This window comes from Heptranchias perlo, chromosome 7 (genome assembly GCF_035084215.1).
Source record: "Heptranchias perlo isolate sHepPer1 chromosome 7, sHepPer1.hap1, whole genome shotgun sequence".
Lineage (NCBI taxonomy): Eukaryota > Metazoa > Chordata > Chondrichthyes > Hexanchiformes > Hexanchidae > Heptranchias > Heptranchias perlo.
The window spans coordinates 87,984,328-88,010,413 of record NC_090331.1 but is presented as its reverse complement, the minus strand read 5'-3'; the positions used below and the strand labels follow the sequence as shown (position 1 = coordinate 88,010,413).

The 26,086-nt window shown below is 44.4% G+C and overlaps 1 protein-coding gene across 2 annotated transcripts in view; it reads left to right on the top strand.

Moving 5' to 3' along the window:
- Window positions 1–25,324, top strand: part of ccnyl1 (cyclin Y-like 1) — an 80,606-nt gene extending 55,282 nt beyond the window's left edge. For both annotated transcript variants that reach the window (XM_067988080.1, XM_067988081.1), the window contains 3 exons: window positions 7,294–7,460; window positions 9,927–10,089; window positions 13,870–25,324. In XM_067988080.1, coding sequence (XP_067844181.1) covers window positions 7,294–7,460; window positions 9,927–10,089; window positions 13,870–13,986 — 447 coding nt within the window. In that variant the 3' untranslated portion in view covers window positions 13,987–25,324. The remainder of the gene's footprint in view (window positions 1–7,293; window positions 7,461–9,926; window positions 10,090–13,869) is intronic.
- Window positions 25,325–26,086: the final 762 nt, after the last annotated feature.

Sequence of the window (26,086 nt, the reverse complement as noted above, 5' to 3'; positions counted from 1 at the left end):
AGCTGAAGATGGTTGGGCCTGGGACACTGCCCTGAGGAACTCATGCAGCAATGCCCTGGGGCTGAGATGATTGGCCTCCAACAACTGCTACCATCTTCCTTTGTGCTAGGTATGACTTCAGCCACTGGAGAGTTTTCCCCCTGATTCCCATTGACTTCACTTTTATTAGGGCTCCTTGGTGCCACACTCAGTCAAATGCTGCCTTGATGTCAAGGGCAGTCACTCTCATCTCACCTCTGGAATTTAGCTCTTTTGTCCATGTTTGGACCAAGGCTGTAATGAGGTCTGGCGCCGAGTGGTCCTGGCGGAACCCAAACTGAGCATCGGTGAGTAAGTGCCGCTTGATAGCGCTGTCGATGACACCTTTCATCACTTTGCTGATGATTGAGAGTAGACTGGGGCGGTAATTGGCCGGATTGGATTTGTCCTGCTTTTTGTGGACAGGACATACCCAGGCAGTTTTCCACATTGTCCAGTAGATGCCAGTGTTGTAGCTGTAGTGGAACTGCTTGGCTGGAGGCACAGCTAGTTCTGGAGCACATGTCTTCAGCACTACAGCCGGGATGTTGTCGGGGCCCATAGCCCTTGCTGTATCCAGTGCACTGAGCCATTTCTTGATAGCACATGGAGTGAATTGAATTGGCTGAAGACTGGCTTCTGTGATGGTGGGATATCGGGAGGCGGCCGAGATGGATCACCCACTCGGCACTTCTGGCTGAAGATGGTTGCAAACGCTTCAGCCTTGTCTTTTGCACTCGTGCTGGACTCCGCCATCATTGAGGATGGGGATGTTTGCAGAGCCTCCTCCTCCCATTAGTTGTTTAATTGTCCACCATCATTCACGACTGGATGTGGCAGGACTGCAGAGTTTTGATCTGATCCGTTGGTTGTGGAATCGCTTAGCTCTGTCCATAGCATGTTGCTTCCGCTGTTTAGCATGCAATAGTCCTGTGTTGTAGCTTCACCAGGTTGGCACCTCATATTTAGGTATGCCTGGTGCTGCTCCTGGCATGCTCTTTTACACTCCTCATTGAACCAGGGTTGATTTCCTGGCTTGTTGGTAATGGTAGATTGAGGAATATGCCGAGCCGTGAGGTTACAGATTGTGCTGGAATACAATTCTGCTGCTGCTGATGGCCCACAGTGCCTCATGGATGCCCAGATTTGAGCTGCTAGATGTGTTCTGAATCTATCCCATTTAGCACGGTGGTAGTGCCACACAACACGTTGGATGGTGTCCTCATTGCGAAGATGGGACTTCGTCTCCACGAGGACTGTGTGGTGGTCACTCCTACCAATACTGTCATGGACAGATGCATTTGCAACAGGTAGATTGGTGAGGACGAGGTCAAGTAAGTTTTTCCCTCGTGTTGGTTCGCTCACCACCAGCCGCAGGCCCAGTCTGGCAGCTGTGTCCTTCAGGACTCGGCCAGCTCGGTCAGTAGTGGTGCTACCGAGCCACTCTTGGTGATGGACATTGAAGTCCCCCACCTAGAGTATATTCTATGCCCTTGCTACCCTCAGCGCAGGACTGATTCATCAGCTGAAGGAGGGCAGTAGGTGGTAATCAGCAGGAGCTTTCCTTGCTCATGTTTGACCTGATGCCATGAAATTTCATGGGGTCCAGAGTCAATGTTGAGGACTCCCAGGGCCACTCCCTCCTGACTGCATATCACTGTACCGCCACCTCTGGTCGGTCTGTCCTGCTGGTGGGATGGTGATGGATGAGTCTGGAACGTTGGCTGAAAGGTATGATTCTGTGAGTATGGCTATGTCAGGCTGTTGCTTGACTAGCCTGTGGGACAGCTCTCCCAATTTTGGCACAAGCCCCCAGATGTTCGTGAGGAGGAATTTGCAGGGTCGACTGGTCCGGTGCCTAGTGGTCCGATGCTGGGTGGTCCGTCCGGTTTTATTCTCGTGACTTTTTTTAGTGAGATTTTACAACTGAGTGGCTTGCTAGGCCATTTCAGAGGGCAATTAAGAATCAACCACATTGCTGTGGGTCTGGAGTCACATATAGGCCAGACCAGGTAAGGACGGCAGGTTTCCTTCCCTAAGGGACATTAGTGAACCAGATGGGTTTTTATGACAATCCAGTAGTTTCATGGCCACCATTACTGATACTGGTATTTTAATTCCAGATTTAATTAATTGAATTTAATTAATTGAATTTAAATTCCCCAGCTGCCGTGGCGGGATTTGAACTCATGACTCTGGATTATTAGTCCAGTAACATAACCACTATGCTACCATACCCGATACTTGCTGTTTGTAAAGTTACACATTGATTTTCATAATTTGAAGTGGAAGAGTGTTTGACTCATGCTGAGTCCATTAGCTGTTCAAGGACTCTTATTCTGCTGAGTACTGTGAGGTATGTGGTGAAGATATTTGCTTTTGTATTAAAGAAAAACTCACCACTAGGTGGTAATGTTGTTTCTCGTTCCAGCAGTATATTCTAGCTAAGATGACATTTACATCTGCTGACTTGCATTTTGAAACAGGACAATATTTTAAGGGTTCCACTTTTTGTATCTTCATCGAGGTTGCTTCTGTAAAGGGACAAGAATATTAGAAACGACTAAAAGTTGTGCAGTGGTCTCTTGAAACACCTGGGGGCACATCTGCTACTTCCCTCCCTAATCATTGGGAATGGAATAGATTCGAGTGAACCAAAACGTTTGTTAATTATACAGAACAGCATGAGGACTGATTTGCAGCTAAGAAAAGCCACAGGAATAGAGCGCTTTTAAAATACTTTTGGCAGAACCATATTATCTCTTCCTTTCTAAACTGTACGACAACCCCCCATTAAGTGACTACCTTCATATTTTGTCCTGATATCATTAAAAATTGTGGACTGTGTTGTGCGAGAGTTTTGCCAGATCTCCCTTTTTCTGACTATACTTTTTTTGGATTGGATTTTCATTATCGGTCACCCACGTCTGAAATTAATTGCCTTCTGCTGGTCAGTATCGGAAGGACTTCACCTGGTGATAGAACCTGATCTCTTCTAGTTTCTGTTCTTAACAAGTGCAGGTCCTGAGACACAGCCACATAGTACAACTGGCAGTCCATCCAGAGCACACTATGGGAAAGAGAAGCAAAGACATCTCTCTGAAATGTGCTTTTAAAAAAAAATGTAGTATTACCAAAACCAGAATTCTGAACAACAGTGTTGGCAGAGGAACTGAAAATACGATTCATGGGTTTTTCAAAAAATAGTGAGTAAAATTCATTTAGTGTCATAGTAGTGAGTTGATCGTCATCGAATTCTCAGCGCCTATTGTACAATACCCAGGGCCGTCCGGGATTCCCCCCCGCACCCGGTCTCTTCGCCCTGCTCTTCTCTTCCCCCCCCCACCCCTGCCCATCTCTATCTCTCCTCAAACTGTGTCTGCCCTCAACATTAAGTGACCAGAAAGTTCCAGTCCTTGGGGCCGATGAGCGGGTGCGTTGGGGGCAGGGGGGCTCTGAAAATCGCTAAAACCCGGAGCGGGCTTGGAGCAATTAAAGCTGGTGGGATGATAATTTGCTTAGTTTATCCGATAGTTGAGGTTCCTGATTGACTCGTCATTTTGGCAGGGGTGCGATTTTGAAGGACCCTCAGAGTGTTTCCCGTGCTGTGGGAAACACTACCTGTTGCAACAGATGGCAGCCAGTGGGAGATGCAAATGCTTATTTGACAGGGCACTGTCACATCAGACAAAATTTTGGCTGCAAGACCTTTGTGTTTTCACACAAAATTCTTGCTTACCACCCAAAACCCTGCTGTGCAAACATATTTACCTACTTTGCAGACACTGTCAGGATGGGGGCGGCACCATGGCTGCATTCACCACTTCATCCGAGGACGAGCAACATCACCAGTCTCGCCAGGCACAGCATCCACCTCTGCCACGTGGAGCTCCACAACACAGTGCTGCGCCACAGGCACCTGCACAAGAGCACGGAGGGCAACAACAAAGAGCGACTTCAGAGGAGGCACTACCCGCGCAACAGGATCTACAGACCGAGGCCTCCTTCATGCCGAGCTGCTCCCGGCTGGGCTGAGCAGCATCTCCTTACCTGTGACTGTCAAAGTCACCACTGCCCTCAACTTATTCGCCTCCGGATCATTCCAGGGTGCCACCGGGGACATCGCGGGGTCTCTCACTCCTCTGCCCACGTGCATAAGGCAGGTCACCGACGGCTTGTTTCGCAGGGCCTCGCAATACGTCAACTTCCCCATGCATGACCTCAGCCAGACGGAGAGGGCAGTGGGATTCCACGCTGTGGCTGGCTTCCCACGGGTGCAGGGTGTAATCGTTTGCACCCATATAGCAATACGAGCACCTCCACACGAGCCAGGACTGTTCATCAACAGGAAGGGCTGTCACTCCATCAACACTCAGCTCATCTGTGACCACCGCAAGAGATTCCTTCACGTGTGCGCCAGATACCCTGGCAGCTGCCACGATTCCTTCATCCTCCGGGAGTCCAACATCCTGCCTCTCTTCCATGCATCCAACACCCGTAAGGGCTAGCTCCTCGGGGACAAGGGATACCCCCTACTGAGCAACAGCGTCGATATAACGACAGCCACGTTGCTCCCAGGTGTATACAATTGAGCATGCTATAGGGCTGCTCAAGATGCGCTTCAGGTGCCTTGATCGTAGACTCTCCACAGCTGCCTTAGCTACCAGTGCCTGCTCGTGCTCACGTGTGTGGTATCTCACCATGTGCGACCCCAACTAACTGTGGACTGGAACCCACCGAGCTGTGTGTATCTGCGCTGGTGGATGGTTTGCTCAGATGTGACAGTGCACCCTTAGAGGCTGGCAGGGCCTCTGAGGAATCGCTCTCTGCCGCCACAGCGGTCGCTGAAGGCCCTGTAAGAGAACAGAAGGCAATATTAAGCATGATCACAGATGTGTGATGTTGTGATGAGCATACTGAGGTGCTGAAGATGGCAACGCATGTTAACATCAATTCATATTGTGTGTGCTGAACGTTAAAAGTTCTGTCACCAAATGTTTGTCGGATGCCAGTCTCGGCATCCCCAACGGACAGGCACTCGAGGGTGCAGCTCAGCTCCAGTGCCTCCTGCTCCGCGTCTGTGAGGACAACTGTCTGTTGCGGCCCCCCCCCACTCCGGTCCTCGCCCTCTTCTGTGCATTCTGGGCTCTCTTCTATAAGGGGAGAAAGTACAGACGTGTGAATGAGTGATGGTGACGTTGCCAACTGATGAATGCATTGGTTTGGGTGAGGCTGACCGTGAAAGAGATGCATCAGAGGATGAGTATGAGACAGAGCCATGACATTGTATGAGGATTGGGTTGAGTGGTAGTGGTGGGGTGAGTACTGGTGAGGAGAGGAAGTGCAGGTAAGTTGAGGATGAGCTTTGAGTGGGTGTGAGGAGTGATGTGATAGAGTAGTGTTGGCAGTGCAGAATGAGTGGGGGGTGGGGGCGGTAATGTGGAAGACAGAATGCAGGAGAATCAGTAAGTATACTCACTTTGACTGACCTGGTTAGGTCATTGAAACGCTTCCTGCATTGTATCCAGGTGCGGGAGATGATGCTGCTGCTGGTCATCTCCTCTGCTACCTCGAGCCAGGCCTTCTTGGTGACAGAGGCAGGCCACTTCCTCCCGTCCGCCGGATAGAACACATCCCTCCTCCTCCTCACCCCATCCAGTAGCACCTGGAGTGAGGTATCACTGAATCTAGGAGCAGCCTTTCCCCTGGGCTGCTCCATTGTGCTGTTTGGGTTTTTGCTCCAGGAGCAGCTATTGGAGGACTGCCCCTTTAAATAGAGCTCCTCCAGCTGACAGCCTGTGATGCGGGTGCGCAGTCCGCCCGCTGCGCAGCTTTCCGATGACAAACCCGGAAGCCACGTTAAGTGACTCCAATTTACCCATGATTGCATGGGGAACGGACAGATTTTATTGGGCGGGTTGCCCAATTGCACCCCCCCCCCCCCCCCACTAATATCGAGGTCCTTGTCTCTCACTTGGTTCAGCAGACCTCAGGTGGGGAACTACAATTGGCCTCTGTGCCCCAGTCATGGGAGGGAAATATTCCACCTGGGTTCTTGCTCCTGATTGCAGATCAGTGAACTCTGCTGGAAAGAATATGTGCGTGGATGTTTGGCTCATGTATCATGCTCTCACCAACCAATAAGCCTGCCAGCCTTTAGGCTTCTACATGAAGAAAGGTCACAGGGGAAGATAGAGAAAAGTTGCTGGTTTATGTGGAACCGTATCCCAGCAAAAGTCTGTCCCTTTAGGCGAAGGGTGGAAATTTGAAAGGGGGCAAGGTGGGAGAGAAGTGAAGGTATGATCCAATGTATAGAAATCACTGGTTATCATCTTTCTGTGGTGCACTATCCCTAGCTGAGAAGTTGGTGGTAATTTGTTTCCAGGCCTCTGGTATTCCTACTATGAAACCAGCAGCTGGGAGGTGCACGCAGCTTGGGGTGACCTACTCCTTTTTTTATTTGGAAGTATTTGTTTTTCTTCTTTTTGTTTTGTCTCCACTTGAGAGATACGAATTCAAGCCAAGAAGCCTGGCAGGCAACCTTGTCTGCCCATCCTGCTCTTGTTGCTTGAAGCTGTCGCGAGTATGTACGTGGAAACTCTTTTTCTCCTTTCCTTCCCTGTGGGGGGGAAGCATTTGATCTTTTCCTGGCTACCTCTGGGTGGCATAACTAAAAGGAAGTTGCTCTGTAGTGAATCGCAGCCTTAAATCCACACCACTCAGTGGTACAACGTGTTGAAGTTCCACAGCGATGTGACATTTTGTTTTAATGTTTTTTTGATTCTTTTACCCTTTTGGGTCACCATGCACCACCACCCATTCAAGCAGGCAAACCACTCCTTGGAAACTGTTATTCTTGCCCATTTAGCCCTCTGCCAAGAAACCTACAAGAGCAGACCAGGTTGTCTTGACCTCTGTTCTTTCTCCAATTCCCGCCATCCCTGGGTAGCGCAGTTTAAATTTAGAACTGCTGGAGCGGGAAATTGCGGACACAACCCTAGATTCTCCCACTGCCGTGTGTGTGTGTGTGTGTGTGTGTGTGTGTATAGAGAGATATCTCTCTCTCACACACACACACACACACACACACACACACACACACTAGTATGTATGCTTGGCCTCCCTCCATCCTCTGGCAACTCCCATTCCCTCCATCCTCTGACCCAAAAACAAGGTATTCTGAGTATTTTGGGAGTTTGTTGCATTCAATGAGTGTTTGCCTTCAATCTTGTTTGTACAGTAAGTAGTAAATGGATTGAACACTACTTCTTGCAGGTATACCTAGAAAGATTGCTGACATACGCTGAGATAGATATCTGTCCTAGTAACTGGAAACGGATCGTGCTGGGTGCCATCCTCCTGGCTTCCAAGGTCTGGGATGATCAGGCTGTGTGGAACGTGGACTACTGTCAGATCCTGAAAGACATGACGGTTGAGGATATGTAAGTATTTGAGTTGGCCTCTGCTAAACCTACCTGCAGTTTGAAGTTCGCTTTGCTGAGTCAACACAGCTTTCGGACTAAGTAACCTGTTGTGACTTAATTGGCGTGCTCAAGCCCAGGAATCTGCTGAATTTCCTTTGCGTTTCCCAAATAAAAGTGGATGAGGGCCTTGTGCTGTGTTAGGAGTCATACAGAAGCATGGATATTTTTTCCCCTTTACTTATCCCACTCCCTTTAAAAGTTTTAAAATCCTTAAATGCACTAAATGGTGCCTTTTTAGGTGTGATTTGTGAGAGGTTGGTATAATACCAGGTGCTAGGCTATGCTGTTTACCAAGATCAGCAGTCCATTTAGAGTACTAAGTGATTTTTCAGTGTTTGGGAAACAAGCTGGGCGAATGACCCGGCCTTTCTCTGGTACATTCATGGGCCGCACTCGAGCAGCACCAGGGGAAGCTGGCTACAAATTTTTGTGTGGCACTGCTGCTTTATTTACTTGCTACACTTTGTAGATGCTCCCCTTGCTGTGATTATTGGAGTGAAAGACAAGTGAATTAATAAGAAGGTTTAGGCTGTCTTTTGCATTGGTGCCTTTGTTCAGCTTCATTCAAAATGGAAGCTGATAAAAGATGAGAGTAAGTGGACCTTGAGGTTCATTTTAAGATAATTATTAAATAAAGCTCATCGAGAATAGCACAGCTTCCATGGCCGTAGAATGTCAAGGGCAACAGAGTGCAGCACTCCTGGTATATGCTACCTATATTAGCCTGTTGCATAACAAAGCTCAGTCTCCCGTTAAAAGCCTTTCTGTAATGCGCCTCTGCAGGTTCAAGAGCCCTCATCCTCTGACATGATAACAGCAGCATTCTGAGAGTCCATTTGTTGCCGTGGCAACTGGCTGAGGCCTTTGTGCGTGTGTGCTTTCCCCTCCCCGCGCCGCCCCCCCCCCCCCCCCCTGTAAACCTCTCCGTTATCATCCTGGTGAAAGTGGCTCTGAGTCATTTGCTGATAATGCACAACATATGAATCCTTTTCATCTGTTGTCGGGATGCTAGGGTTCAGAAAGAAGGAGGACTGAATATCTCTCTCTTTTCTGAGTTTTTTTAACAATTCAGTTTGTGGGGGTGGGTGGGGTGGGGGGATTCTTGTGTGAAGATGATGTAATGGATGCCCAGTAACTGCCACCTCACTTTGCATCTTATATATTCTCTAATTATAATTGCAAACCTACTCCCATCAAACCTGGTAGCAGAGTATAGCCTGACAATTTAACTTCATTCTGTTTTGAGAGTATGGCCTCTGCTGCTCTCTTGCACCAGCACTGTGCAACAGGATCCAGTCTCCGTATGTGCACCGAATACTGCTTTGTAATTTGGATACCTGGAGTGCGAACACATGGGGGACTGACTGTGCAGGTTTATGGCATGCTCTTAAAATGGCACGTTCGTAGTCCTGTGTTTTTTGTGGATCACTGATCCAGTTGGCCCTCTGCACCATGCCTCATTTATATTCCATGATCTCACCCCTCCCTATCTCTGTAACCTCCTCCAGCCCTACAACCTCCTGAGATCTCTGTACTCCTCCAATTCTGGCCTGTTGCGCGTCCCCGATTTCCATCGCCGTGCCTTCGGTTGCTTAGGCCCCAAGCTCTGGAATTCCCTCCCTAAACCGCTCCGCCTCTCTACCTCTCTCTCCTCCTTTTTAAGATGCTCCTTAAAACCTACCTCCTTGATGTCCTAATATCTCTGTGGCTCGGTGTCAAGTTTTGTTTGATTAGGCTCCTGTGAAGTGCCGTGGGATGTTGTACGACGTTAAATGCAAGTTGTTGCTTAGGAGTAGAACTGAGAAAGGTGGACCAAGTGTGAGTGCCTCATGTTACATCCCTCGTGAAAATGCTTATAATTTCATACTAGGATCTGATGGCTTGTGTTTTCGTTAGATAGTTGTTCTAACAGTTTTTTGACGACTAGTAACATGATCTGTAGTTGGGGGAAGAGATGGCGACTAGTCGAATTACAAATTTTGCTGCTTATGTAACATCATCCAGTAGGCAAATTTTTTTTTCTCTCTACTTTACCCATCTCTCCTGAAGACACGGACTTGTGCCACGACTCCACAGGCCGCAACTGTCCCACTAATACCTCACCCAAGTGGCTATTTTTCAACTGGGAGCCCTTGAGAGAGAGTGTCAGCAGGCAATTCGATCAGTGGGACCAGGGAACTCTAGAGCTAGATACTTCGGGAGCATGAAAATTTACAACTAAATTTGCAAACAGTGTTGACAGTTTTAAGCTTGAATGTGCAGTATCTTCTGACCCAATGGTCTGACTATTGGCTTCCACTTCATTTTTCTGGACTGTTGAAGTGAATTGCATTTTTGATTGGGCTGGTTGTTAATTATCTGCTGTCATTTAACCAGGTATTTTTCTTCCTTGAAAGGTTCTCATGATGCTTTATTTCCCTACAGGAATGAGATGGAGAGACAGTTCCTAGAGATGCTACAGTTTAACATTAATGTTCCTGCTAGTGTTTATGCCAAATATTACTTTGATCTGCGCTCTCTGGCAGATGACAACAATATGAACTTCCCCTTGGAGCCACTCAGCAAAGAGCGAGCACAGAAACTAGAGGTAATGGCTGTTAGAGAGAAAGAACAAACGAACATGCATTTATATCATGCCTTTTCCGACCTCAGGACGTCCCAAAGCACTTTACAGCCAATAAAGTACTTTTGAAGTTGTAATGTAGGGAAATATGACATCCAATTTGTGCACAGCAAGCTCCCACAGACAACAGTGAGATAAATGATCAGATAATCTATTTTGTTTGTGATTTTGGTTGAGGGCTAAGTGTTGGCCAGTATACTAGGAGAACTCACTTGCTCTTCGAAAAGTGCCATGGGACCTTTTACGTCCACCTGAGAGGGCAGATGGGGCCTCGGTTTAAAGTTACATTTGTAAGACAGCTCCTCCCTCAGTACTGCACTGAAGTGTCAATCCAGGTTATGTGCTCAAGTCTCTGGAGTGGGGCTTGAACCCATGACATGCTGACTCAAAGGAGAGCGTGCTATCAATGTTACTCTCTAGTGCCAACAGACCGGCCTTATTGGAAGCTACAACTGTTTCTATGACCTACAGAGTATATAACAGGGACATATGGATAATGTGGGGCAGCTCCTAAATTGAGCCGCCCCCAAGTTATGCCTCATTCTCTGTCGAGGGTCGGCTGGCCTCTGTTAATTCAGTGACTTTCGAAATTTACCAAATGCACCCTTCCCCCGCCACCCCCCAAATAACAACAAACTCCTGGTGACCCTGTGCTCTCCTGGCTGGCCTCCCACCTTGCACCCTCCGTATCCTACCTCATACCAAGTCCTGTTCACCCATCACCCCTTTGCTCGCTGACCTACCTTGGCTCCTGGTCCGGCAATATTGATAAATTCTCCAGCCTCTTTGTCTCAAGAAGCATGCTGTATGCCTAAATAAAAATAACGCCATCCTTGCAGAATGCCTATTTTTGAAATTTTTTTTTAAAGAGTGCATACATATATGTTTTATGAAATCATTACAGTGTTCCCTGCTGACTTTCAGGGGTATATATCCGTGTAGTAGGGTAGTTGGTATATTGTGCACACGTTGGAAACTGCGCTCGTTGAGATAAGGTTAATTTATAGTCGGTCTGGGTTGGTAGGATGTCAAGGGTGTTATATGGTGTGTAAGGCTTGGGGCCTTGTTCTTTTTCTTATTAATATTGTGTGGTAAGATAAGTAACATTAGTAAGTCAATAAAAACAAAAAGTACAGAAACGTGATGACCTCAGAGACTCCAATTTGAAAAAGGGTGATCTTATTGAGGTGTTTAAGATGAGTAAGAAATTGATAGGGTATAGAATCATAGAAAGGTTACAGCATGGAAGGAGGCCATTTGGCTCATCGAGTCAGTGCTGGCTCCCCCGCCCTATTCCCGTAGCCCTGCAAATTTTTTCCTTTCAGGTACTTATCCAGTTCCCTTTTGAAAGCCATGATTAAATCTGCCTCCACCACCCTCTCAGGCAGTGCATTCCAGATCCTAACCACTCGCTGCGTAAAGTTTTCCCTCATGCCACCTTTTGGTTCTTTTGCCAATCACCTTAAACCTATGTCCTCTGGTTCTTGACCCTTCCGGCAATGGGAACAGTTTCTCTCTATCTATTCTGCCTAGACCCTTCAAGGTTTTAAATCTCCTCGCAACTGTCTCTGTTCCAGAGAGAACAACCCCAGCTTCTCCAGTCTATCCACGTAACTGAAGTCCCTCATCCCTGGAATCATTCTAGTAAATCTCTTCTGCACCCTCTCTAAGGCCTTCACATCTTTCCTAAAGTGCGGTGCCCAGAACTGGACACGATACTCCAGTTCTAGTCGAACCACTGTTTTATAAAGGTTCATCATGACTTCCTTGCTTTTGTACTCTATGCCTCTATTTATAAAGCTCAATATCCCGTATTTTTTTTAACCGCTTTGTCAGCCTGCCCTGCCACTTTCAACGATTTGTGCACGTATACCCCCAGATCTCCTTGTTCCTGTACCCTTTTTAGAATTGTGCCCTCTAGTTTATATTGCCTCTCCTCATTCTTCCTACCGATGTATCACTTCACATTTTTCTGCGTTGAATTTCATCTGCCACGTGTCCGCCCATTTCACCAGCCTGTCTATATCCTCTTGAAGTCTATCACTATCCTCCTCACTGTTCACTACATTTCCAAGTTTTGTGTCATCTGCAAATTTTGAAACTGTGCCCTGTACACCCAAGTTCAAGTCATTAATATATATCAAGAAAAGCAGTGGTCCTAGTACCAACTCCTGGGGAACACCACTGTACACCTCCCTCCAGTCTGAAAAACAACCGTTCACCACTACTCTCTTCTTCCTGTTACTTAGCCAATTTTGTATCCGTGCTGCTACTGCCCCCTTTGTGCCATGGGCTTCATTCTTGATGACAAACCTATTATGTAGCACTTTATCAAACACCTTTTGAAAGTCCATGAATACCACGTCAACTGCATTGCCCTCATTGACCCTTTCTGTTGCCTCATCAAAAGTTATTAACACGATTTGCCTTTAACAAATCCGTGCTGGCTTTCCCTAATCAATCCACACTTGTCCAAGTGACTGCTAATTCTGTCCCGGATTATCGTTTCTAAAAGTTTTCCCACAACCGAGGTTAAACTGACTGGCCTGTAGTTGCTGGGTTTATCCTTACAGATAGAGCGAAATTATTTCCTCTGGTGGGGGGAGTCCAGAACAAGGGGGCATAACCTTGAAGTTCGAGCTAGGCCGTTCGGGGGTGATGTCAGGAAGCACTTCTTCACACGAAGGGTAGTGGAAATCTGGAACTCCCCTGCTGTTGAGGCTGGAGATCAATTGCAAATTTCAAAAATGAGATTGATAGACTTTTGTTAGGCATGGTATTAAGGGTTACGGAACCAAGGCAGGTAGATTAAGTTAAGGTACAGATCAGCCATGATCTAATTGAATGGCGGAACAGGCTTGAGGGGCTGAATGGCCTGCTCCTGTTCCTAACTTGGCATTGGGAGGCACACATTAGTACCACAGGTGACACCCATGCAGTCTTCTTTACTCCCTTCTCTCCTCCCTTTCCCCCCCCCCCCCCCACACCAATCAGCACATTTTATTTTAAAATTATAATCCATTTTGCAAAGGGAGAATATTTAATTTTATGTTGTACTTTTTGAAAGGGAGGGTATGACTTAAGTGCCCTCACCTTTCACCAAAGGAGCTTATCTGCAATGGAAAAGCATAGAATCATAGATTGAGACAGCACAGAAGGAGACCATTCGTCCCATCATGCCTGTGGTGGTTCTTTGAAAGAGCTATCCAATTAGACCCACTCCCTGCTCTGCTGCCATAGCCCTGCAGATTTTTCCATGTCAAGTATTTATCCAGTTCCCTTTTTAAAGTTATTATTGAATCTTCTTCCACCACCCTTTCAGTGCATCAGGGTTGGAAACCATACTTCAAGGAACGGTGGGCATGGAGGGGAGGGGAGGGGAGCAATGAGAAGTTGTCTCGCAACATTCTCTAGACTGTTAGGTTGAATGGCGCAACCGAATTTGGACCTTCCAGTTCTCCCAAGTGGTGTTCCCAGACTTGACAGTATCTCCAAGCAGACATTAAGTGCGCTGTCGGCAAAGCCCCAAAAGGAGAAAGTGACTAGCAAATCGTTCCATTGGCAGGAGTTATGGCCACATTACCTGCCCGCCCTCTTAGGTGACAGACATTGCATGGTGTGGGGAGATTTGGAGGAAGAAGGTAGCTTAAAAATGCGGATCGATGAAAAGGAGTTAAAATAAATGAAGTTGGTGAAAATGAGGACTGGCGAATAATTCCTTTTTTTTTTTTTCCCCCCCTCCAGGCAATCTCCAGGTTGTGTGAGGACAAATACAAAGACTTGAGCAAAGCTGCTATAAGGCGATCACTCAGCGCCGACAATTTGATAGGAATTAGTCGTTCTAATGCCATCCTCTCCTAGGCTGGAGACTTTCTCATCGGCATGTATTGCACCAGCAGAGACAGCGTCTTCCAGTTGGGTGACTAAATCCTCTCCAGCTAAAACCCAAGTCGCAGTCCCTGGCCCTGAAGAGCACACTTAAGAAATTAATGTTATATGTTGGCCACCTCGCTACAAGGCCCTTTTAGGATAGGGGAGGAAAAAAAATGTTTTGACACAGCAGTGTGCAACCTGCAATGTGGAGATTTTTATGCTTACTGTGTAGGCCTGTAACTGAGACGTTCCTAAGCTTTTATTTTAATTTGTTCTAATTTTAAAAAATAACATCCAAAACAAATTGAAATCATGTGGAGTGGACTCTACAGGTAGGTTGGGACGATGGCAGCCTATGTGAGAGTAAATGGTGTCAGAATGGGGGGAATTACTGACCACGTGCACTGCGAGTTTAACAAACATCAGAGCTCTCCATGGGTAAAGATCCCTTTTAGTCATAGGATGGACTTAAAAAGAAAATGGGGTATTCCCACATATAATTCTTTGATGCATGGTGAAAAGTTGGGATAGATTTCTCTTTCCCCCCACCTCTCCCAGTAAATATTTTTTTCCTCCTCATTGTGGCGTTATATGCATAATTTCCTCGCAGATTGGGCAGGTGCACAACAACAACTTTAACGTAGCAAAAATTCCGAAGGCGCTTCACTGGAGCGTTATCAGACAAAATTTGACACCGAGCCGCATGAGATGTTAGGGCAGGTGACCAAAAGCTTGATCAAAGGGGTAGGTTTTAAGGGGTGTCTTAAAGGAGGAGAGAGAGGTAAAGAGGTTTAGGGAGGAGAATTCCAGAGTTTGGGGCCTAGGCAGCTGAAATATGAAGTATTCCTACCCATGCGTCTCTTAGCTGCAACCTTCCACACTATTGGTGTGTCCAAAACCAAAACACTGCAGATGCTGGAAATCTGAAATAGAAACAGAAAATGCTGGAAACACTCAGCAGGTCAGGCAGCATCTGTGGAGCGAGAGACAGAGTTAACATTTCAGGTCGATGACTTTTCATTGGTGTGTCCATCAGTGCAGACTTATCATGAAGATGACAGTATTACCTCAGATCTAGGGCTCTTACCGTGTACTGAGCCTGAAATAAAACCATACTACCACCCTACAGTTCCGGAGCAGAGTTCCCAAACAAACTACTGTGTTTTAAACTGCAGTATTCTTAATTCTCGGAATTATTTTTTTCCAAACTGTTCTGAATAAGTAGAGGGAGGGAAGGGCTGTGTGGTAGATGAGCCCGATGGGCCTTTTGTAGTACTGGGGTTGCCAGTCCCTTATCTGGCTTACTCGGCTGCTGTAAGTACCCGTTTACCAGTCCAGTGTCCTAGCACGGCTTAGGGGTCTGTACTGTCAGTCATGAATTGTATACCGATTTGTGAATTTGCGGTATCCTCTGGGCAGAGATATGACCCTAAACACAGGGTGTGACTGTAACCAAATTACATAGAATTTACAGCACAAAAACAGGTCATTCGGCCCAATTGGTCTTTGCCGGTGTTTATGCTCCACACAAGCTTCCTCCCACCCCTCTTCGTCTCACCCTGTCAACATAACCTTCTATTCCTTTCTCCCTCGTGTTTATCTAGCTTCCCTTTAAATGCATCTATGCTATTTGCCTCAACTACTCCTTGTGGTAGCGAGTTCCACATTATAACCACTCTCTGGGTAAAGAGATTTCTCCTGAAATCTCTGTTGGATTTATTAGTGACTAATATTTATAGCCCCTAGTTTTGGTCTCCCCCACAAGTAGAAACATCTTCTCTACGTCTACCCTATCTAACTCTTTCATAATCTTAAAGACCTCTATCAACTGCTTCTACTAAGATACATCTTTATAACAGTTTACTATAGAGACATGACTTGTTTCAGACAGACTGTATAGTCTCTAACTGGTACAATCCCATCATACAGAAGAAGTAAACCTCTATGCCCACTGTAACTTGTCTACACTTCACCGAGAGCAACCAATTTTTAACTCTACATACAATTATTTTTTTCTCCTTCTCTTAAAATATAAATATTTTTTATTTTCATTTTGACCCATTGCTCATTTCTGCATCAGCACAATTCACAGTATTTTCAACCAGTGAAATCGGAAGCATCTGAGGTGTCTTCCAGATAGGGCGTGAGGCAGTAGTAGTTTTTAAGGAACGAGGGGGTTATGATGATGAACAAAGGTCACTGATATCATGGACTGAATCGTAGAATGCAGTCGCCAAATGTGGGTTGAAAAAGAATCTCTGAATCCCATTTAATAAAAATGGAATTTGATTTGTTCGTTCACCATAAACCAGAGGCCCTGGTGATAAACTGTTAAAACAAGACTCGAGTTTTTAGTGCTGGTTTTCATCTCCCTCCCCCACCCCCTGCTTGTGCAGGTTAGTTCGTACAGTGCTCAGGGTTTATGGTGCTTAACTTTTTACAAATAAATATCAGCCCTTAAGCGCACAGCACTTCTGTTGTAACTAAGGTCCCGTAAAACAGCAGTAGCAGCAGCAGATATTGCAACTGTCCGAGCAACAAATAATCAACCCAAACCCTTTTCCCCCTCTGGCCCAATGAGTCTAAGAGGAAGATGGCATACATTTTTTTTGTCATTTTTAAACTAAACAGGATACCTCGTTAAAAATACATAAACTTACGCAAAGGCATTTCAATCTTCAGTGCTTTTTAAAACGTGAGGAAGAAGCGGTGAGGATTTGCAGGCGAGAATCGGCCAACTTAAAAGGGCAAAGCAACTGTAGAGGAGGAGAATGGTACTTTCAGTATGAAGTATCAACGATGTTCCTCTCTTTTTTGAAGAGTAATTCTTTGCGTAACAGCTCTTCAGCAGAGTCCAGAAAACAACCGTTTCATTCAAGAGGAAGTAAAGTGGACCTGCACTACCAACATTGTGCTGGGAGGAGTTTGTCCACAGCACATTTGCCAGCTAGCAATGGTTGCCCTATTTTTGGTCTACAAATCTAATTGGACGTTTCACTGTGACGACATCACAGAGCAGATGCTGATTGGTGCGTTCAAAGACACAAGGCCGAGTCTGCCGAAATTAATAGTAGCTGCAGACAAACGAGTTGTGAAGATTTCATCTCCTCCTGCTCTCTGAATAAAACCATTGTCTATAGAAAAGCCCTTCAACTAATTAAGCCAACATCTTCAAAGAAAAGGTAGCAATTAAAGGAAATGGGTATGCACAAGGGAATGGGGAGAACACAGTGATCTACTCCATTAACAGTGAGTAATGTACAGCCTGGATGGTAGGTGCAGTATAGTTTAGCTGAACTGGAGATGATGCACTTTGCAGCCTTGATGAATGACTGAACATTATGTTCCCTGAGCACTTGGGACCTGAGTGGTGAAGCATGGGTGTTGCAGGAATGCAGTGTTCATAGAGATAGCAACCTGCACTTGTATTTGCCTAAGTATTACACAGTTGCACGAGGAGCTGGTAGAGATGTCTGAGTAGGTTTTTAGCCGGAGAATCGGTTCAACCTTGACTGTTGTCCTTTCTTCCCCTTTCACCATAGGACAGCTGTTGAGCACATGGACTATCAAGTACCAGTAGTCTTGGTTGTAAGACTGCAAACCAAGGCTGAATTAATACAGCACAAATTTTCTAGCTCGAGGGAGGTCTTTGCCATAGGGATAGGAGGACTTGCGGGTTTTTTCACGGGAAATGAAGGGGCGACTCCGAACGGGATGAGGTGATATTAGGACAGGTGGTACAACAGTCTGATGTGTTTTTTTTTATTCGTTCACGGGATGTGGGCGTCGCTGGCGAGGCCAGCATTTATTGCCCATCCCTAATTGCCCTTGAGAAGGTGGTGGTGAGCCGCCTTCTTGAACCGCTTCTTGAACCGCTGCAGTCCGTGTGGTGACAGTTCTCCCACAGTGTGGCTGTGGTGAAGGTGGCAGATAATTGGCATGTTTCTGTTAAGTTTGGAGAAGAGCCTGCGATGGAGGCTGCACTGGCAAAAAGCAGATGTTGATATTGCTGGGGAATTTTTCCCACCATCTACTGTCAAATAACGTACCAATTTGGCCCTCCTGTGCCAAGTCGACACTTTCTTTTTGAATAGATAGATCAGATCCAGACTCTGCTGTAACAACACTGTTGGGTCCTGAAACCTTGGGTTTGATGTTGCTTAAATGAAGACTTTGTGGTATTAACCACCATCACTTGCTTTATTAGCATTTTTTGAGTAGGTTTTCAGGGAGATTTATGATAACAGCCAAAAACTGGAGAGACTATACATCAGTAACACTTGACGTGTCTGCCCTCAGTGCTTGAACAATGGAAAGAGGATAATTTTTGTGTGTTTTCAAGTCCGATTAATTCTGTCACTGATAAAATGTTGGGTGGGGGTGGGGGTTTGCAGTAAAATTTCCTCTATCTTGAGATACACCTTTCCCCCACCCCCATACCAAAAAAGACCACTGGCTGGTAATTACCCTCTCCGTCCTTTCCAGTAACTATAATAGTGCAAGCTGCACCAACATCTTATTGAGGTATAAATTTAACAACCTCCTTGCATGTTGTGGATTTAAAGCTCGTTCGGTAAGGACTAGTATGTCATAGCTCTATGAATGATGATGATAGTTGTGTCTTAACATAGGACCCCAATGGGCATAACCTGCAAGAGAGTTAATTCTTGGGTCTCTGTACTGATCCTTGTAAAATAGTTATATAATATGAGAGAGAGAGAGAAAGCAAGCAGATTTATAAACAAATAAATAAAATCTCCACACAACATTCCTTTTTACTGATGGGAGCCAAGGTATATCTTGAACTCTACCGTGTATATGGTGCACTATGTTTGAACCTGTTGTCAGTGGGGTGTTTGCTACCGGGTTTATGAAAGGCTTCAGACCTCTTCCATTTTAAAATGTTGTAAGAAACTTTTTATATAACCTTGAATATGTGCATAAGTAGAACAGTTGACATTTAAAAAAACAAACCTGTGGAAACCTCGTGCCTGATTTGCATAAACCTGTGGTTCCTGTCAGTTGAGGGTTGACATCGCTTGAGATGTATGCTGGCAATCACTCCTGATTGACATTTACCTTATTTTCTATGGAAATTACCAGAATAACCACTGGCCTGCAGACATGAAACTTACCACTCTCCTTGTGGGCTTATCGAATAACTTAGTGATTCAAATCAATTTTCAGTTTGTTTCTTAATCCATCCTTTTCTTTTGCCGTGGTATCTCCTCCCTTCATGAGCAGCTGGCTGGCATGGTGAAGCTGGGCTTTAATTGTTTTGCGGAGGACAAAATGCCTCGCTGTTACCAACTAGGTTTTTAAAAAAAAAAAAATGGGAGTAGTCCGATCCGGCCAAACGCTATTTGAAAAAAACTTGAGGAATTTCCTAAGAGGTAAATGTTTTTTGTTCCATGGAAAGTGGCAGCCCCTCTGGTACCTTGCCTGACTGCCTGTGAGTCTCGATAGTGAGTGTGTGCCCATGGATATCACAGCTGAGCCCCCAATTCTGGTGTCAACCAATGTCCACACCTGTGCCCTTTCCAACACGGGGTCACTAATGACAGTTAGGGGCACGGAGCCTGGTTGCTCACCCAAGGGGTGCTGCGACTAATTGGAGTGCACCAGTGCAAATAGAGTTGCCAGGTCTGGTTGGACATATTCCTGGAAGTGTCATTGCATGACCTCCTGCCTCCGACTGCCCTGCCCCCACACTCCCACCATTGGTCCACACTTGCTGCCCACAGCCTTCCCATACCAATTGGAAAATGAATAGACACTTCATTACCTGATTGGATGACTCTTGACTGTCAGTAGAACAGCCTTTTTCCGATATTTTTATAACTAATAAAAGTGTTCAAAGAAAATGTTTTAAAGCAGTTTTTAGTGCCCTTATGATTTTTCTCTCGCACTGCTCAGAGCAGTGTCCTGGAGATTAATCTTTAATTCCTGGAGACTGTAGGGAAATCCTGGAGGACTGGCAACCCTAAGTACACAATTGCACAGACTGAGAATCTAATCTGGGACCTTTTGGTTCCATATGTGGCTCAGTACGACACACTGAGTATGACTTTACCTACTAGGCAATCAGAGTAGGGTGGGGTCGGGGCAGAATACTTGAAGACAGATGATATCTTTTTCCATCCCCTCTTATCCTGTTTATGCTAGAATTGCAAAGCAATGCAAATTTCTGAACTGTATAAAATCGAGGCTTGGAGTTTAAAGGTTGCATATGCACAGTGATGATTTGCCATAATTAGCATTCACTGTGAGCTGATTATACAATCTACAAGAATTTTGACCACAAAAAATTGTAGGTGAACTTGGGATAAATATTTACCGTTTTATAACACTTGCCCACAAGTTACCTACTCCTCCTTTTAATGCACTTTAAAATTTGTCCCATTTTATCAATTAGAATTGGCCATGGTGTGTCGATGTATATGTAGTAAATGATGCGTTGTCTTGTTGGATTAGAATCACTTTGTTTCACTACAATGGCAGATGTGAATTTGCAGCATACCTAATGACCTTTGCAAATTTGGCAGGGAGCCAATAGAATTTTCTCGTATGGCCGCTTTAATGTCTCTTCCTTTGATGCCCTGCTTTCATTTGCCCTCTTTCTCCCCCCAAAGTTCCTCCTCCCTTTACACCACCTTCATTTCTCTTTCTGATTGAAAACACTCCACATTTGATGCAGTCATGTTTTTTTTCTTCAGTAAAGAAATTTGAACACTCCCTATACTCTTTTACTGCAGAATTGATTTTTTTTGATGTCCCAAATCTAATTGTAATCTGGGTTTTAAGCACCAGCAAATCTTTGCAAAATGCTAGGATGCTGACCTGTTATCCTTTTACCTCCCTGGATTGCTGCATGCTTATTGAAGGGTACATCTGCCTGCTTAATGGTACCTGCATCTTGTGATTTGGTTGTGATATTTACATAGTAGTCAGTATTTACCAAAAAAAATGTTTTTACTTTCTTTTTCTATGTGTCTCTTTCCTTTACCCAAACACTTCTCTCTCAAATCAGTACTCCTTATTGTTCTCTCCTAGTGTTTGCTGGCTTCTTTGAGATGAAAATTATTTCCAGTTAGCCTTTTGAATCTTGTTGGTTCAAACTTTTGGAAGCTGCTACAATAACTTTTTTTTGTTTCCCATTTTATATATGCTCCTTAATTTTATACTAATAAATGCATGCCAATAGGTACAGAGAAAAATCAGATTTTGTATTGGTTTACACATCCAGTCTACCTCCAGTAGGTCAGTTTACTGTAACCCTTGTCCAGTGTAGCACCACCTGTAAACATTCAGACACCCAACATCCAAAGTGGATGGGTCCATTGTCGAAATACCAACAATCAGACTGGACGCATCCAGTCTTGGCCTTTGGACCCTGCAATGTCTAATGGCCACCATAATACAGATTTTATAAGAACTATTATTAATGAGTTGTTATAATCTGCAATGCATTGCCTGAAAGGGTGATGGAAGCAGATTTAATAGTAACTTTCAAAAGGGAATTGGATAAATACTTGAAGGGGAGAAAATTTGCAGGGCTAAGAGCAGGGGAGTGGGACTAATTGGATAGCTGTTTCAAAGAGCCGGCACAGGCATGATGGGCCAAATGGCCTCCTTCCATGCTGTATGATTCTATAACTCAACTACCAACTAATGTGCATACGTATTCAAACAATATCGAGGATTTTCGAGTGTTTAAACACTGCGGCCAGTCTGGTCAAACCAGCAGCTAAAAGGTGCGTGAGAATGGGCCCTGGGTAACTTTTTAATTTCCTTTTTGTTCATGCAATAAACCACTTGGCCTCCTTTCCAGCTGCCTGCGCTGATGGCATGGCTGAGGTCAGTTCTGTGTGTGCACGTGTGATCACAGGCTTGAATCCTCTCCTGCCGTTCCGTGGCGTAGCCTGTTGGACCACTGCAGATGGTGCAACACTGACCTTATTTAATCCTTATACATGTTCAGTGTTTACTGAGGCTGGAATAGACCAGCTGAACAATCTAGTTGGCCACTTAAGTTTCGATCCCAGTTGGTCCCAGACCGGCAAAGAGATATGGTTAACAGTTACAGTAAATGTAAGATCACATCCAGTGATCACAAGTCCACAAACAGTAGTAACTGATGAAGAATCAGTTGAACAAGTGACTGAATTTTATTAACGCACTGTCTGTGGTACAGAGTCTTGTTTTGTGGATGTTGTAGGTTAATATGCTTTCCGTCTTTCCTGCAGCCATTGCATTCGTGAAAAATGAAAGAATCCAATGTATTCATGCAACTTGTTTTATTCATCATGTATATCTGTTCTCTCTGTGCCAGCTCCGAAACTGGTTGCCACATGAATTTGCTAGTAGCCCTTGCTTTATCCATTTTCCGCCCAATTATTTTGGTTGGAAACCCTTATAACAAGCACCTCATCTTCAGGTCCATCTTTTCTCCTGATGATAAATAGATCTGCTGGCTCTGTCCTTGGTGCTAGTAAAGCAAGTTGGTGATATGTTTTTTTTCTTCAAGCAGCGGATGGTGGTGGGGGGGGTAGACGAGAGATGCACAATGTACACATGAACCCTCCTAAGTACCAACCAACATAACTTTCAAAATGGCCCAGATGTTCTCTCTGTAGACTATCTTCTTTTACATCCTGTATTTTAAATTTCCCAGGAATTTTTCATTAAAAATAAAACTCTTAACATTTTCCAGTGGCATATGTTCCCAACACAGCATTTACAGGCGAGTCCATTAATGTTACAATTGCAGTAGTTTAACACAATCCTGAAACATGCTAGAAAAACGATATCAAAGACCGAGTATTGTAAAGTGTTGAGATGTGTGTGTAACTGGCATGTCTAACTAACTGTAAAAATAGAACAAATCTAATTTCTTTCTTTCATTGTTGCACCAAAATGGCTGCCGCCAGCCGTTCTTGGTTTAGTCACTGATATTTGGAGCCTGTTTAGGAATGGTGTGTAGCCAAGAATGCCAACTCTGATTGGATGCATTCCTGGAGGTTTAATCACATGACCTCCTGCCTCCAACTGCCCTCCCCGGTCAAACGGCCTTTTTTCCCCCATCTCCAATATTTTTATAAACTAATAAACAAAAGTGTTCAAAGAAAATTTTAAAAGCACACAATTTTTTTTAATACCGCTATGTTTTTTCTCCCGGGTTGCTCGCAGCAGTGTCCAGGTGATTAGTCTTTAATTCCTGGAGACTCCAGGGCAGTTCTGGAGGGTTGGCAACCCTATGCAGCCAGAATTATTTTTAATTCTGTGGAGGTCAAGTGAGCTGTGGAGAGGGGAAGTGCAAAACACTGCATCTTCAAATAAACTGTTCAGACGCTGCTACCATAACTCAATCTCAGCAACACTGGTGAAATCTTGATTGATATGTGCTGCATTTCAAATAGAATATCTGTACCTATGTGTGATTTAAAAAAAAAATAATATATACATATGTTTTTATATATATATATATAAATTAATGGTAGAATAATATATATCTGCAAATTATGGTTTGTAACTAATGCGAGGACTTTTTTTTTATAAAAGATAGTTTTAAACAAGAACTTTATAATTCAACTTTTTTGTAGCTGAGAATGCAGTGGTTGTGGAATTGATATATTTTGTAATACCCCAGGCTGCGCTACTGTCGTAGTTGATGGAGAAGTGAGAGGCAATTAAAGCTGTAAACAGCTTAAATATTAGTCAATTACTAAATCAGTATTATCAAGATAAATTGTGAATGAAAATGTTTTTAATAATTTTTGCTTTGCTTATTTAAGGAAGAATTGTATTCACCTGATTTGCCCCCTAATGCTGAATGTTATAAAGGAAGGTATTTACATACTTGTAATTGCCCCTTGTTGCTATATGCTTTAAAATGGCTATTGATCCCTGGGTTGGTGCAGGGAGAATCAGCCAGGGTTCCCTCACATTGCTAACCTGTGTGTGTGTGTCAGGTGAGGACATATCTGGCCCACCTGCAATGTCTTCTGCAGTTGATAGTCTGCCGACACTGTTAAAGCTTGTACCTGAGTAATGGCCACTTGGGGAAAGTACTGGAGGGCGACTGCCATTGATGGAACTACTAACAACACTGGAGTCAACGCCTTCATGAGGGGAGGAGAAAAACATTGAAGGGAAAAAATATTATTGAGACAACCTGGTTCTATATACAGTTTTTTCCACTGCTGTGACATTCCACATGGGGCGAATGCAGGTATCTCACATTGTAACATTTAGGGGTATGTGATAATTCAGCAGAATAAAGCTCCCTTTTAAGGAACGTGGGTACTCATTTTTGCGGTTGATTGTCGTGACATTATTAAGTACCAATGATTCTTTCGCTAGGTGTTTTCAGCTGCCCTTGAGAATTTCTGGAAACCCTGTTTACATAGAAAGTTTGTTTGTGTGTGTGCGTGCGCATTTGACTTTGCCTGATGCAAATTAAATCTTTTACTCTTTTTTTATAATATGGTAGTGCAGTATTCACAAGGAAAGATGCAGAATTGCACTGGTTGTCCAGCCATGCTGCCTTTTGAGTGGCATAAAATGTTCAATAGGATATTAGTTTCCCATTAAAATCCCCATCCATTCTTAACCAGTGGGCCAAGGTACAAACTTTCTTTTAATGGACGAGCTTCACTGTGCTCAACATTGTGGTTCCTCAGCCAGCTAGTTCAGAACAGATAGTTAATTGCTAATGTGCATCATAGTTTTATCTCCCAAGTTTTCCTTGTTCAAGGTTAAGGACAACGTAGCAATGTGCAGTTGCATTATGAATTATGTTTGGGTTTTTTTTGTTGCTGCCATTGATCCCAGAACTTGATTGCGAGGTGCTCCCACTGCCAAATTAATGAGCAAAGAAAAATAAACCAGATCCTAGTCAGAACAGACTGTACATAGTGATGGAGCAAATTGCTCCACGAGGGAAATTCTAAAGGAAGAACTGCTGATGGGTTTCCAACCTGAATGTGTTCGAAAACCCACCAAAGGGACATTTTCATCCTGTGTATGTGGGGAAGGGGCGAAAACTGAATGCTGGAAATTTAAAATGAGAGAGAGAATGCGGGCAACACACAGCAGGTTTGCCAGTAACTGAAGGACTACCCAAAACATTTACTTGCTTTTCAGATGCTGTGTATTGCCAGTATTTTCAGCCTTCATTCCACCAGTGGTTGGACTACCCGTTGGAGAGGGTGGGAAAGAACTTCAATTGTTTTGAGATTAAAAATACATATTGTTGGCTCTTATTCTGTTCGTACTTGTTTGGAAGATTTATTTTTTTGAAAACTAATAAACCCAGTTCATTCAAGAGCCTTGAAGTCAGTCGTTTGAATTTTTCTTAAGATGCCCATGGTGGAAAATGTTTTGTTTTCCTTTGTGAGGTTACTGTTGTCAGGTGTTGGGAGACTCCTCTTCCCTAACCCAATACTGCATTTTCACTGCCAATCTGCGTATTGAAAGAGTTGAAATCTGATACACTTCACAAAGTTTCAGAACAAATTGTACTATGCACAAGCAAAACATTGGTTTGTCTTGGTCTCTGGAATAGGAGGGGAGGCCATTCAGCTCCTTGGGCCTGCTCTGCCATTCAATTAGATCATGGCTCAATTCTCAACTCAATTTTCCTGTTTGCTCCATATTCCTTGATTCCCTTATGTGACAAAATTCTACCTTACCACAGTCTTGAAAGCTTGAATTGTCTTAGCATCACAGGCTTTTTGGGAAGAGTTACAAATTTCTAATACACTGTGGAAAAAGTGCTTCCTGATTTTGCTCTTCAACACCTAGCTTTAATTTTAAGATTATGCCCCCTTGTTCTCAATTCCTCCAGAAAGGAAATATTTTTTCCATATCTACCGTATCAAATCCTTTTAACATTTTAAACGCCTTGATCAGATTAGCCTTCAATTTCCTATGGAATAGAAGCCCAGTTTAAGCAACTTGCCCTCATAATTTATCTCTAAGCCTTGGTATCATTCTGGTGAATCTGCACTGCATCCCCTCCAAGGCCAATATACCCTTCCTGAAGTGCAGTGCCCAACACTGAATGCAGTACTCCAGATGAGGTCTG